This window comes from Tamandua tetradactyla, chromosome 16 (genome assembly GCF_023851605.1).
Source record: "Tamandua tetradactyla isolate mTamTet1 chromosome 16, mTamTet1.pri, whole genome shotgun sequence".
Classification (NCBI taxonomy): Eukaryota; Metazoa; Chordata; class Mammalia; order Pilosa; family Myrmecophagidae; genus Tamandua; species Tamandua tetradactyla.
This window is the reverse complement of record NC_135342.1, coordinates 11,853,205-11,868,786: the sequence shown is the minus strand read 5'-3', so window position 1 is coordinate 11,868,786 and position 15,582 is coordinate 11,853,205. Positions and strand designations below refer to the sequence as shown.

At 40.2% G+C, this 15,582-nt stretch overlaps 1 protein-coding gene across 8 annotated transcripts in view; it reads right to left on the bottom strand.

Moving 5' to 3' along the window:
* Window positions 1-15,582, bottom strand: part of SLC6A16 (solute carrier family 6 member 16) — a 142,068-nt gene that overhangs the window by 29,045 nt on the left and 97,441 nt on the right. For 6 of the 8 annotated variants that reach the window (XM_077131183.1, XM_077131185.1, XM_077131184.1 and 3 more), the window contains 10 exons: window positions 15,418-15,575; window positions 15,102-15,228; window positions 14,714-14,889; window positions 14,378-14,488; window positions 13,953-14,194; window positions 13,434-13,620; window positions 12,921-13,122; window positions 12,638-12,797; window positions 8,606-8,768; window positions 6,794-8,399 (listed from right to left, as the gene is read on the bottom strand). In XM_077131183.1, the coding sequence (XP_076987298.1) occupies window positions 8,157-8,399; window positions 8,606-8,768; window positions 12,638-12,797; window positions 12,921-13,122; window positions 13,434-13,620; window positions 13,953-14,194; window positions 14,378-14,488; window positions 14,714-14,889; window positions 15,102-15,228; window positions 15,418-15,575 (1,769 nt within the window). In that variant the 3' untranslated portion in view covers window positions 6,794-8,156. Of the gene's footprint in view, window positions 1-6,793; window positions 8,400-8,605; window positions 8,769-12,637; window positions 12,798-12,920; window positions 13,123-13,433; window positions 13,621-13,952; window positions 14,195-14,377; window positions 14,489-14,713; window positions 14,890-15,101; window positions 15,229-15,417; window positions 15,576-15,582 lie in introns of those variants that run through there. The other 2 variants (XM_077131186.1, XM_077131187.1) reach the window with 1 other exon arrangement.

Sequence of the window (15,582 nt, the reverse complement as noted above, 5' to 3'; positions counted from 1 at the left end):
ACCCCAGGGAAAGATGTTGGAACACAGGGGCCTGGAGAGAAGGCCAGCAGAGACTATCCTATGCCTTCCCACATAAGAAAGAGCCTCAGTGGAAAGTTAGCTGCCTTTCCTCTGAAGAATTAACAAAATAAATCCCCTTTTATTAAAAGCCAATCTGTTTCTGGTGAGTTGCATTCCGGCAGCTAGCAAACTAGAACAGTCACCATTCAGACACATCCTACTCACGGGGGCATACAAGGCCAGTCTGTGTTATCCAGAGAAGCAGCGACCACCAGCAGAGAGCCAATTGCAGTTACGTCCCAGTAAAGATAGAGATGATTGGTCCCTATTCCCTTCTTGGAGACTTAGGCCTGGAAAAAGGAGGGGGCCTTAAAAACTTAAAAAGGTCAGAGAACTTGGGGTTGGAAACACAGGCTTGGTAAAGGGGCAAGGAGATGGGTCAAAGGTAAAGGAGCAATGGAAGGAAGACCTCCCCTTCCTGCTCCATTTCATGGCCCTTAAATCATAAACCTGTTCAGGGCGAAGAGTGGGGAAGCTGTGAATCAGAGGAGATTGGAGTTTTAAAATGGAGGTAAGACAGGATTTTTAAAAACTTTTTATAGTAGTAGCATATATACAACTAAAACTTCCCCATTTTAACCACTTTCAGGTATACAATTCACCACATTCACAATATTGTGCTGCCATCACCAATATGCATTACCCTACATTTTTCATCACCCCACACAGAAACTTGGTATCAGTTAAGCAATAACTCCCTCTTCCCCTCTCTATCCTTGGCCCCTGGTAATCTACAATCTATTGTCTCTATGAAATGTGCTTATTCTAGGTATTTCACATAAGTAAAATCATTCAATGTTTTTTTGTGTGTGTCTCTGGCTTTTTTCATGCAACATGTATAAATCATTTCAAGATTCATAAATATTGTAGCATGTATCAGAACTTCATCCCTTTTTACATGTGAATAATGTTCCATTGTGTGTATATACACCACATTTTATTGGCCATTCATCTGTTGATGGACACTTGGGTTGTTTCTACCTTTTGGCTATTCCAAATAGTGCTGCTATAAACATTGGTGTACAAATAACTGTCTGAGTCCCTGCTTTCAATTCTTTCAGATATATACCAAGAAGTGAAATTATCAGGTTGTATGGTAATTATATTTTCAACTTTCTGAGAAACTGCTAAACTGATTTCCACAGTGGCTGCAGCATTTTACATGCCACCAACAATGTATGAGGGTTCCAATTTCTCTGCATCTTTGTCAACACTTATTTTGTGTTTGTTTTTTTAAACTAATAGTCATCCTAGTTGATGTGAAGTGGTATGTCATTGTGGTTTTGATTTGCATTTCCCTGATGATTGATGATGTTAGTCATCTTTTCATGTGCTTCCTGGCCATTTGTATATCTTCTTTGGAGAAATGTCTAATGAATGAAATTTACCAGGAATTAAGAGATCTGAAACCCAGCGAGCAAAAGAGGCAACACTACATTACCCTAACACTTCAGACTATTAATAATTTCCTTTTTTAGAAATCAAAGTGAGAAATACTATCTGAGGAAAATCCTCACATGCAGACCAAAAATTTTTAACCTATTTAAATATCAACTTCTTGGGTTAATCTACTCATTTAACAAATATTTGATTGCTTACTTGAACTTAGAAAGACATGTATGAGACATTGTTCTTGTGTTTTATGGATGCAGTAATGAAAAACAAAATTCCTACCCTCTTGGAGTTTACATTATGGTAAAGTTCATTATCTAGCAACTTGAAATATATTATATAATGGGGACCATTTTGGTGTGTAATATCTGTTGATAAAATCTGAATCAATGTGAAAATTTAGAGAAAAACTTTATATAATCTCAGCACACTATCATATTTATCAATTCTGAGCTGGGGAAAATTCCCTTATGCTTAATATTTTAATTTTCCCAATAAACCTTTGGGATTGCTTCCTCATCTCTATCTGACAAATAAGGAAGTTAAGGCTAAGAAGAGGAGGTGACATGCTGAGTAACACAGAACTACTTAAAGATTTGATTTAGCATATAAACAACAGATTTGTTTGTTCCAAATACTGTTCTTTCCACAAGGCCACAAAGTTCCTTAAGACAGGGATTACAACAACAGTCCCTTCTGTGGGTGGTCTGTAATTAGTTTTGCTGTCCTACAGACTCCCAGATCAGTGAGAGGACATGTGAGCATTTCAATTTGAGATCTCTACCAACCTCACCACAGACAGTTCGCTGGCTCATGCTCTGGGTCCACCACGGTTCAAACTCTGCCCAATCCCCAGGTAGAAACACAGGTAGAGATACAGGTTTTGGGATAGGAAAGTTGATAGAGACAAACATGGAGTCATTTTAGAAAATGATGAGGGTGAAGACTTGTAAGCATTGACTTATTGCTGAGAAACAAACATCAGGAGCCTCAGACCACATAAGAGAAAAAAAGATAAAAATGTAAAATCAGAGAAAGTAAGTAAAAACCCTAGAGTCCTAAATTTGAATTGAAAGAATGAGTGTGAATTCATGATGTATTTTATCTTAGGGAAAAATGTGTTTTCTATCTTTATCTATCGGAAAAGTCTAGAAGCAATGACCAAAGCCATAGCAATGAGCACCCTAGCATAAAACTGTGGTCTTTAAATACCACTTCCCATTAAAAGGAACCAGATATCCTTGGAAAAATACCTAATTTAAGGTCTAGTGAACAAAATAAACACGCTAATCCTAGATGATCCTGTCATGCCAGAGCAAGGAAATTATTAAAGACCACTGGGGTCTTGTCAAAAGGATTCAGGAAAGATAGACGATAAAGACTGAGGTGGCATAATTTAGGAATGCCTAGAGTTCATAGTGATAGTGACTAAATGTACAAATTTTAAAAATGTTTTTGCATGAGGAAGAACAAAGGAATGTCATTATTGCAGGGTGCTGAAAACAGAAGGCAACATTTTAAAATTTTAACTTATGTGTGAGACTAAAGCAAAAAAATGTTTATTTGGTACAAAACTTATAGTTTGACTAGTGCATTTCCTAATATAACCTATGTTGACAGCTTAATTGAACACCATAAGTACATGGAACCTTGAGTAGGACATGAGATTTTGTTGGTTTGTGCAGAGTGATGCCCCGATAAATCCCAGAGTGATTTGAACAGTGAATAAAAAAGTATTTGCAAAGTCCCCTTGGGGGAATGGTGAGAAAGGGGGAAAATTCAACTTCACCAAGTGGAGAATTCTTGATATTCTCACAAGCAGTGGAGACAACAAAAGCAATAGGCTGAGCCCCCAATCTTGGGGTTTGTTCATATGAAACTTAACCCCACAAAGGATAGGTCAAGCATACTTAAAATTAGGCCTAAGAGTCACCCCCAAGAGAACCTCTTTTGTTGTTCAGATGTGGCCTCTCCCTCCACAACACAACAAGCAAACTCACCACCCTCCCCCTGTCTACGTGGGACATGACTCCCAGGGGTGTGGATCTTCCTGGCAACGTGGGACAGAAATCCCAGAATGAGCTGAGACTCAGCATCAAGGGATTGAGAAAACCTTCTCCATCAAAAGGGGGAAGAGAGAAATGAGACAAAATAAAGTGTCAATGGCTGAGAGATTCCAAACAGAGTCAAGAGGTTATCCTGGAGGTTATTCTTACACATTAAATAGATATCACCTTATTAGTCAAGATGTAATGCAGAGGCTGGAGGGAAGTGCCTGAAAATGTAGAACTGTATTCCAGTAGCCATGTTTCTTGAAGATGACTGCATAACAATATAGCTTTCACAGTGTGACTGTGTGATTGTGAAAACCTTGTGTCTGATGCTCCTTTTATCTACCTTATCCATCAAAACATATGGAATAAAGATAAATAATAGGGGGAACAAATGTTAAAATAAATTTAGTTTGAAATGCTAGTGATCAATGAAAGGGAGGGGTAAGGTGTATGGTATGTATGAATTTTTTTCTGTTTTCCTTTTATTTATTTTCCTGAACAGATGCTAATGTTCCAAGAAATGATCATGATGATGAAAAGGCATCATCATGATATGTGATGATATTGTGAATTACTGATTATATATGTAGAATGGAATGATTGAAAAAAAAAAGGATTCAGGATCCAAATTGAAGGGTCAAAGATGAGACAACTTAAACATCAATAAGAATAGCTTTAATTGACAGAAGGACAGAAGTACATTAAATTTGTTTAAACATATGAGTTAAAGATATGAAAAGGAAAAATACTCATGGATTACCTTTGAAGGATATATGGTCACTGACATTTTTTTAAACTGATAAAGTGAAAGAATCAAGCATTTACTCTGCATTTCCTGTATAAAATGTATCTCTCTATAGAAGCATTCCAGTTAGTTAAAAAAAGAGGGAATTATAAACTTAGAATATCATGATTTTGTATTCTCTAATGAATAAATGGCTGTAATATTTATTCATTATGTTCATCAATGATCATCAATGGCGGCTAACATCACCAAAAAAAAAAAAAAAAAAAGAAAAGAAAAAATTTCACAAAAGGACAGACACTGTATATTCCAGCTATATGAAATATTTAGACTAAGCAAATTCAAAGAGACTGAAAGTAGATTAAAGGTTGCCAGGTTTGAGAGAGGGCAAATGGGGAGTTACTGTTTAATGGGTACAGAGTTTCTGTTTAGAATAATGAAAAGGATTTGAAAATAGATGTGGTGATAGTTATACAACATTGTGAATGTAATTAATGCCACTGAAGTGGACACTTATATATATTTTGCCACAATAAAATAGAGAACTAGATATTTTGTGCCTCCTGATAGAAGTACATAAAACCATGCATGAAAAAAAAATACATGAAGTAATTTTCCTAAAATATTGAAACTAAAACTAATCAATTTCCCAATCTAACTACCACTTTATAAGAAATACAGAAGGCCAAGGGAATATATTAAATCACACCGCAGGGAGGCAACCAGCAAACTCCAGATGGCTGGAAACCCTACAGGACAAACAACACAGTTTTATCAACAAATACATTGCAAGGAAAATAAAAGGGGGGGGCATGGATTAAAAGTTTCTTAAGAGATATAAAAATCAATTGCAACATATGAACTTTATTTGGATGCTGATTCAAACTTTTGAAAAAATTATTAGACAGGTTCTCAAATAGTTAAACATAGATTTACCCTATGATCCAGCAATTCTGCTCCTAAGTGAATACACAGCCAAGAGAAATAAAAACATATGTCCACACAAAAACTTGTACATGAACGTTCAGAGAAGCATATCCATAAGAGTCCAAAAGTGGAAACAACCCAAAATGTTCATCAACTGATGAATAGATTAATAAAATGTAGTATACTGATGTAATGGAATATTATTTGACAATAAAAGGAAATGAAGGGGCGGGCCAGAGCAGCTCAGCAGGCAGAGTTCTCACCTGCCAGGCCAGAGACCCGGGTTTGATTCCCCATGCCTGCCTATGCAAAAAAAAAAAAAAAAGGAAATAAAGTACTGTCACATACTATAGTGTGAATGAACCTTGATAATTATATTAAGGACCACATACTGTATAATTCTGTTTATATGAAATGTCCAGCATAGTAAGTCTATAGAAAATAAATTAGAAAAAATTTTGTTTAAGTTTTAAAAATATGACTGTTCACTAAGTCCACAGCTTCCCTACTTAATAAAAAAAAAGAAAGATCAAAAGCAGATTAGTGGTTGTCTAAGACTGGGGAGGGGAAATGAGGGTACTGGGAGTGATGACTAGGGTACAGGGTTTTTTTGGGTAATGAAAATTTTCTAAAAAATATGACACAACCAGAACAATCTGAATACTGACTGCATATTTGATAGTATTAAAGAATAATATTTGTTTTAGGTGATAATAGTTTTGTGGGTTGATTCCGAAAAGAGGTCTTTTAGAGATTGATACATACTGATATACCTATAGATAAAATAATAAACTTGGGATTTGCTTCAAAATAACAGGGTGAAATTATTTGTGGGGTGAGTAAACATGAAACAAGATTGGTACAGTTGCTCATTACTGAAGCCAGTTGATGAGTACATAATGGTTCATTATTTTATTCTTTCGCATGCACTTGAAATTTTCCAAAATAAAAGGGCTAGAAGCTGAAAAACAAGGGTCTTTCTCAGGTTTTTCCATTGACTCACTGCATGAGACCCTCTTTCTTTAGGGTCTCCTGATGAAAACAGAAGGTAATACCTACATCTCAAACCATTCTTGTGAGGAATAAAAGCAAAGATAAGGAAGTCCTACCAAAGGTCGTGGCTCTGCTTTGTCTAACAAGATTGGGATTCCTAACAGCAGGCCAAAAGAAAACCCCATAATCACACTTAACAGAGCTAGGAAACCTGCCTTTGACAATAAGGATGGGCCGCCAGAGCTATGCAGAGAAGCACCTACAATAAAAGTCAGTCTTCCTATCTCTGAATCAGAACTCTTACAGCAATGTGGGATATCTGATAACTTCTAGACTCCAATTTAAAACGATCTTGCAGTTAGGTGCCAAAGAACAGTAGGTGATCTGAGAATAGGAAAATTTAGAGTGTGAGCAGGAGTAATTTACAAGGTCTTCATTCCACCACCACCGTTTATCCAGTAATTCCTATTTTTCGATCCTCCTCCCACAGGTTCCATCCCCAAAGCTGAAACTGGGGGGCTGAAAGGAGGAGGATGCCTGTGTTCCCAAAAGAAAGGAGGTTAGAGACCCTGACTATTAGTCAAGAGAAGGAGGGAGTCACCTCTCTCCAGCCCCAGCTTACCGGACTCAGTAGCGCGAGTCTTCAAGCAGATCGTTTAGATTGGGGTGGGAGGAAGGAGCGTGAGGAGGGTGGGGCTACAGGGCCACACGGGCCAATGGTTGATGACAAGGAGGTTCACGCCCCCTCTCGTCTCTCCCATTCACTAGGCTTCCCGAGGCCGCGAGACGTCCGGAACCTCTACTCTTTACCACACTACTCCTCAGGTCCCACCCTCCAATGGTTGGGGACGTCTTCATTTTTCTTCCTTTTTCTTCCTTTTCACACAAAAGTTACTCTGGAGTCGCCTCCCCACGGGTCTTAAGCAATCTGAAATCCTGGGATCTTTGAGCATTTAAAGGAAACACTCTATCTTTAGGAATCTCAATACTGGATCTTCAGAAATCTCAATAACTTCTACCCACATCCCATATCCCGAGTCGCTAACTGACTGTCTCCAGTATTTTTGTATGGTAATTCAGCTCAGTTATGGAGCCATCCTTTCGACAAGTTGCAAGACGCCTCTCAGTTATAATCCATTAGGCAAATTCATTTGGTTTAGCCTCGTGGTAAAACCAGTGATGTCTCTTATCAAGCAGATATAAACCCTTTTTGGGTTCAGCAATATACTTGGTAGTCCCCCAAACTAGTTATGCATCAATATACAGATGCATTTAATTTACAAAATAGACTTGGAACTGTGATACAAGCTCCTTATAACAGTAAGTTTTAGACCCATGATAGGATTGCCATATCCCATCAGCAAGCACGTTACCTTTCTGTTTTGGTGAAACCATTATTTCACAGGGAAGTTTTCTCCATCTTGGCAAAAGGCAAGCCCTGAATAAGACAAGTCTAGTAATCTAGCATCTGAATTTGCCAGGGCAAGGAGAAGACAGGAACTCAGGGCTGGATGTTTGGCTTCTGAAATAATAAGAATCCTCCCAAGTGAAAACTGCATGCCTGCAACACTTATAGAAGAAAGGATCTGCTTACAGCTGGTGCTTGGACTCCTATCAGAGTGATTTATTGCCCCATAGCATTACTCCTCCAGCTCTGTTCCAGGAGACAAGGAGACCAAAAGAGGTAGGTTTCATGGGTATACACAGCAGGCAACAGGGTACATGAGCTATGTGTGTGTGCACAGTATTGAGAAAAAGGATAGGGGAAACACAATCACAGCAGTGCAGGGAGGATGGGACCTGGCGGTCTGCAAACACAGGCCCCATGAGATCCTGCAAATAATGCCTCTTCCCTTGGGAATAAAAGAGGTTCTGGGTTCAGAGACATCAACAGTTGCAGGCTGATGTTAACAGTAGCTTATTTGATCCACTTTGAGGGATCTGTGATGCTAGGCCAAACAAATAAAGTCACCACCACAGGTTGATCAACAATTTGTTTTATCACTTTGCAGGATTTCTTCATTTTGGACTTTTGTAATAGGCGTTACATGATCACTTAAAGATAGCGATTTGAATAATATAGACCTGTCAGAGGATGTGGGGCTGACGGGGCTTCCATGGATGTAGTGATATATACAGTATGTGGGGATGGGTAGGATGACAATAACAAAAAGGATGGCCATCAAGATCAGCGTCCATGGTGGATATTGTTGAATCACCTCTTTGGACTGTGGAGAGATGGGAAAGGGCTTCAGAATACAGGAGTTCCCAGAAGGACTGTGGAGGGGAAGGATGGGAGGGGAACCAGGGAAGAGGACAAATGAATCTTTAGGCAGTCAGAGAACGAGCTGACTGAGTCCTTAGACCAACAGTGTATTGAAAGGTCTGGTCCCGACTCCCTAGGAGGTTCTAGGGCCTAGGGATGGAGGCTCACAGTGCTTGAGTCCCAGGCCACGTAGGTGATGTTGTTCAGACACAAGTGAATCACGCTGGTCACAAACAGGACTAACAGCACAAATGGAGACAGATAGCACCACAGCCAACGATAGATGGGAGAGATGGGGTGGCCCAACATTATTTTCAGGTCTCCAAGGAACCTGGGAGGAAGGATCAAAAGACTATGGGAGTCCCAGTTAGACCTTTCCAAGCCTTGGGACAACCCAACCTTAACTTCTTCCAAATATTCTAATTCACCTGCAAACCTCTGCCCCAGCTCAGGCTTCATCCACTCTCATATCCTCCCCTAGTTCATTTGTCTTCCATCCGAACCCAAGAAGATTTTTCAAACATCCTTCTATAGCTCAAGAACTTTCCATGAGTACCCAATGCCCTCAGGATAAAGGCATTTCTTTCATTCATTCCATGAATATGATAATGTCAATGATGTGCCAGGGACTCTTTTAGGTGCTGGGTACCCAGTAGTTAACAACACAGATTGAAAAAAACCAAAAACAACAAAAACCATGTGTGCTGGTTTGAAAGGATGTATGTACCCTAGAAAAGCCATGTTTTAATCCTAATCCCATTTTGTAAAGGCAGCTGTTTCTTCTAATCCCTATTCAGCACCGTATATTTGAGACTATAATTAGATCATCTCCCTGGATATGTAACTCAATCAAGAGTGGTTGTTAAACTGGATTAGGTGGAGGCGTGTCTGCACCCATTCGGGGGGTCTTGATTAGTTTATTGGAATCCTATAAAAAGAGGAAACACTTTGAAGAAAGGAAGAGATTCAGAGAGAGCAGAGAACGCTGCAGCACCATGATGCTGAGAGTCCACGAGCCAGCGACCTTTGGAAATGAAGAAGAAAAACGTCTCCCAGGGAGCTTCATGAAACAGGAAGCCAGGAGAGAAAGCTAGCAGATGATACCGTGTTCACCATGTGCACTTCCAGCTAAGAGAAAAGCCCTGACTATGTTCGCCATGTGCCTTCTCACTTGAGAGAGAAACCCTGAACTTCACTGGCCTTCTTGAACCAAGGTTACCTTTCTCTGGATGCCTTTGATTGGACATTTCTATAGACTTGTTTTAATTGGGACATTTTCTTGGCCTTAGAACTGTAAACTAGCAATTTATTAAATTCCCCCTTTTAAAAGCCATTCTGTTCCTGGTATATTACATTCTGTCAGCTAGCAAACTAGAACACCATGTTGCTTAATAAATTAAGTTTATCTTAATTTAGTCCAACAAACACATCTAGCTTCCTTTAGTACATTTTTTCAATTTCAATAAATATAGCAAGTGTGTCCTTTGCCTAGAATTTGTTTCTTTCTCCCTTTCTCTGCCTATCCATCTGTCCAGCATGCTTAAGCATCCCCTCCTCTAGGATGCATTCCTTGACTCTCCAGTCTTCCATCTGTGTCCCCAAAGAGTCCCTATCATAGATTTACACTGTACTGAGATTATCTGCTTATAAAGGTCTTCCCCTTTGTACACTGTGTTCTTGAGAGGAGGAACTAAATCTAATTCATTACTATCCCCATTATTCACAACAGAGATAATGTCTCAAGAACATTTTATTGAGTTAATAAATGAGTGAGCTGAGGATCACTATCACCTGAAAATGCTACCAACTGAGCCTTTCACCCTAGGCTTGTACCACTTAGATGGTAAAAAGTTGGATGTGGGACTGCATTATTTAATTTGGATTCTTTCATTCTTCTATGTCACAGTTATATCCTTGTGATTCCAGTCCTTGATTACTTGTCCATCTTCCCTGTCAGCTCTGCCTTCAAAATATATACAGACATACCAAGAAGTACTAAAAATATATGAGAATGGAGGATGAATTACCAGCTACACAATCCTTGGGGCCCAATATAAAATGAAAAGGTGGGGCCTCATTCAAAATTATTAAGAACTTCAAAATAGCGACAGCAGAGCAGTAAACCAAGGATAAGCCCTTTCTAAGGACGAGACGTTGTGTGACTATGCAGGTTGCAGGACCCTGAAGCCAGCTGGGCCCCAGGTATCAAAAAGAAGGAAAAATTGAAAATAAATAAATAAAAATTAGTAAAATTTTCTGATAAGCAAGTAATTTTTTCAATTTTTTCCTAATCCACAAATAACATTTTGCGAATGCCAGCATGACAAGGTATAAAGGTCATGGGAATGAGGGTGAAGACTAGAGGTAAGAGAGGAAGGAAATCATAGTCAGGTGCTTGTCCTGATTGCAGATGGGGGAAGGAGGAAGGATGGAAGTCAGGTAAATAGTTAAATTTAAGACATTTCTAAGAGAAAAATAAACATAAATATGGGTCTTGATACAAATTCATTTGTCATTATATTAGGGAATTTGTCTATTTATCCTTTTATGTCTATTATTGCTTGCTTAATATATTTAAAATTCATATTTTATGCACAAATTTAGGAATTTATTATTTTATCTTGATAAAGAATTCCTCTTCATCTCAATTAATATTTGCTTACCTTAAAGGCTAGTTTGTATAATAGCTACACAAGCCTGAAATTTATTAAATTTTGCATGATGTATCCTCTTATCCTTTTCATTTTTTGTCTTTTGTTTGTTTTTTTTACATGGGCAGGCACCAGGAATCGAACCTGGGTCTCCGATATAGCAGGCGAGAACTCTGCCACTGAGCCACCATGGCCCACCCCCTCTTATCCTTTTACTTTCAACACTTTGTGTCTTTATATATTATGGAGGGTCTTTTTTGAACAACATATTTTGCTTTTAATTTTTAAGCCAATTTGATAATGTTGGTCTCAATTAGATATTATATTGATACTATTATTGATATATTTGGTTTTACATCTACCATCTTACTATGTATTTTCACCTGTCATAATGTTGTATGGTCTTTTTCTCTTCTTTCTTGCTTTCTTATAAAGCTTAAGTGTTTTTGAGTTGTTAATTTTTCTATCTAGTAGTTTGTTAAATATTTTGCTTCTTTTAATCATTAACTCGGTGTATTATTGACTTACTTTAAGTATAATTTAAGACTTTTACTACTCAGATATTATAAGATCTTAAAACACTTTTAAGTCTATTTTTATCTTCCTACATTTATTACTACTTTTATGTATTGTAAACCCAAAAGACATTTGGGTTATAAACACATACAGAATTGGGCCTCTTTTCTCCACCTACATTTCTACTACCCTAACCCAAGCCATTGTTTACTACCACTTGGAATATGAAAATAGTTCCTGGCACCTCTCCTTCCTTCACTCTCAACTCCTTATATTCTTTTCTACACACAGCAGTAATAGATATCTTTTTAAAAATTAAATCTAATAATGTCACTCACCTATTCAATGCTTCCCCTCTCATTCTGCATAAAAAGTTAAGTCTGCATCATGGTTTACTAGCCCTACATGATTTGACCCTTTTACATCTCTGGCCTCATCTCCTAACAGTCTTACCCCTCACTCACTCTATTTGAGCCTCTCTGACTTCCTTCAAAACTCCAAGCACAATGTTTTTTGGGGGGCCTTGGTATTTACTGTTTCCTCTGCCTCTTTCTCAAAATTTTCTCATGGCTCCCTACCTCATTTCATTCAGGAGTCTGCTCCAATGGCATCTTATCAGAGAAGGCTTCCCTACAATCCTATCTAAATTGACACCCACACATAATCCCACTCTTGTTCTTCTTTTTACTTTAACCTTTGATTTCCTCCTGTCGCTTATCACCACCCTATACTTTAATTTTTTCATTTTTATTTTCTATTTGGTTATTGTCTATATCCACCACTAAAATGTAAGCACTATGAGGACAGGGATGCCTGTTTTATTCAATGGTGTGTATCCCAGTGACTAAAGCAGTGCCTGGCACATATTAAGCATACAATAAATATGTTAAACATATGAATAAATGAAAAGGTTTCCCAGAAGGGCCTGAAGGCAAGGGTCCCTGACTATTAGCTAAGAGTAGAGATAACAAAAAGGGGTCAGCCTTCTCCCTATAGGCCCAGTCTTTGTGAGAACCCAGGCCCAGAACATCACCTTCTGGCCCTGTAGACCCAGGCCATGGCCGTGTTTTCAAAAATGATGATGATGATGATGGGTAGAACAATCCAGTAATCATTCAGCAGTTTTATGAAGTAGACACCTGAAGGTCGAATGAAGAAGAGGCCGCCCAGGTACATGAACACAGAGACACACACTGGAGGAAATAATGGGTTTAGATCAAGGCCAGAGGTCTGGTTGGGTGACAACAGCTAAGAAGAGGTCATAGACTAGGGCTGGATAAGAGTCTCAGTGGAATATGGGCCATAGGTCAGAGTACCTATGAGCAGCCTGGTATGTTTCCTGAGGGTGGAGAAGGTGTCCTGAAGTGGGGTGATGATGCCCTGCACGATCCCTATCATGTTACTCAGCCCCAGGATCGTCAGCAACAGGAAGAAGAAGATGGACCAAATGTCTGACCCAGGAACCAGTGACATGGCTTCAGTGAAGGCCAGGAATGCAAAGCTTGGACCCTCCTTAATCTATAAGGGAAGAAAAGGCAGGAGTAAAGTTTTTTGAACATAAGCAAAAGAATAGGAAGATGTATCTACCTTCCCTGGAAAATTACCCAAAAGTTAATCAGACCTCCAAGCTAACCCTCTGACATGGAAAACCAATCCACTAAGCATTATCAATGGAAGGACACTGTAAGTCTTTAGCTCTTAGCCCTACCAGACTGCAGGTTATTCTGGTGCTTCTGGGACTTTTTTTTTCTGGTACTAACAAAAGCTGAAATTTCTGCTTCACAGAGGCTTTGAGGAACTCTAGGCCCCCCTCAGTTACCCTTACTGACCTTCAGAATCTGCTTCTCTATGTCACACTCAGACACCTTGCTGAGGACCATATTTCTGATGGGCTGAGGAAGGCCGCTGAGCCAGGTGGTGAAGATCGCCGTCGGGTTATCGTGCAGGCTGACAGGGGGTCGGGCCTCAGGAGGCAGCTCCCCCTGGGCTACCAGCTTGATGAGTATTTCAGCATTCCTGGGGAAAAGGGGAGGAATTACAAAGCATCATTCAGCCCTCTAAGAAACTAGCTCCTTTTCCCATATTTCCAGATAAGAAGAGACATCACTAGTACAGCATTATTGTTCTGGGCAAGGTAGGACCTGGGATTAAACCTGGAAAGTACCTATCTTCAGGGCCATGAATTTGTGTGAGCCTGAACAATTTATGACCATGGAGGCCCCAGAAGAAACCTTTTCTACAGTCTTGCTGGGGATTCTGGGGCTCCTACTCTAGTGATAGGTCTCTTATTCACCACCAACCTCCTTCCTCCCTGGGGCTTGTATCCGCAGCTAAGCGGCTGGCCTTACTTTTCGTGGCAGCGGTGTATGGTGACTGTGGCCCAGAAGCCCATGACAGAGAAGAGGGCTGGTGCGGTAAGCATCACGAAGCCCAGGTTGGCCAGGGCTACAACAAAAGCATCACTGAGACAGTTGTTGGACTGAGGCATGTACGAAGAGAAGGCAGTGATGGCGCGAAAGCCTAGGCCCAGGGAAAACAAAACTTGGATCCCTGCTTGGTGCCACACTTTTATGGAGTACAGAGCTGATATCTAAAAGGAAGAAGACAAGTATAAGGGTGGAGGGGATATAAAAGAAGAAGAGAAAAGATAACAGAAATGTTGGGGGGAGGAGAGGACACAGAGTAAGATAATGGGGAAAAGGGGGTCTTAAAAATAGGCAGCTATTGGGCCCCCCAAGCCCTCACATAGGGGAGGTGAGGAGATAGATCTAACCTTGGCATACACCATATGCTGAAGGCCAAATAATGCCCCTTCCAGCAGGAGACTCCGGATGAGGAAACCGAAGTTGATGAAATAGGGGAACAGTACCAAGACATACATTGCCTGAATTGAGAGGGGGACATATCAGCAACTGATGCCAGTAGGGTCAGCAGTCAGCAGGAATAAAAAATTCTGAATCAGAAATTAGTAGGAGTTAAAAGAGAGCTTTCAGCAGGGGCCAGGTGTTAGTGGGAGCAAGGCCAGGAGAAGTGAGAAATTAGAAATAACAGAGTTAATTGAAGGCTAAAGCATCTAAGAATGTCAAGGAGTCCAGAAATGGTGGCTCACCTTCCCAGTGCTCTTGAGCCCATTGATCATGATACTCACAACAAGACACCAGGACAAAAGGAGGGACAGGCTCAAATGGAAGACTGGTGGCCCACCATCATCTATACTGTCTGAGGCCTCCAAGGTCCGCTGGTACCAGAAGTACATGAAGGGTGTCGTCCGTAAACACTCAGGATCTAAAGGGACCTGACTTTGGAAACACCTGCCAGACAGGGTGGCCCCTCCCCTCTACTTTATTTCCTCCTCCCTTTCCTCTCTTTCTCCTTCCTCACTTATTTCTGTTTCCTTTTACTCTCTTCTTCTTTATCCTTCCTCACTCCTTTCTCCTCCTCCAAATTCCCTGCAACTTCCCAGTTTCCCCCTTCTTCTCTTCTCTCTTCCTTCTCACCAAAACCACTGGAGTTCTTCAGTAAGGGACATTGTTCCCATGGAACAGGAAACTGGAAGGATTCTCCCAAGTAGAAGAGGCTCCAGGAATTCATCACATTGAAGTACAAGCCCACAATGAAGCATACCTGGGGACCAGGGAGGAGGTGGCTGAGGAGGAGGGGAGGACACTGGAATAAAGGATGGGAATTGACAGAGGATTGGGGAACTGGAGAGATGTGACCCACATAAGGGAAGATATGGGACCTCTTTCAGGACAAGGGTAAGGATGGGGGTGAGGTGTATAGGGTAGGTGTGGGCAGCCTAGGGCTCCTCACCATGAAGCTGGCATAACCTATACCACCAAGCCAGGGGCTGAAGACCTTCCATACACCAAGGCTGTCCTGATGCAGCCCCTGACCAACTGCCATCTCCAGGAAGAGAAGAGGAATTCCGATCAAGAATAGCATGATGATGTAGGGGATGAAAAAACTGCCTGTATA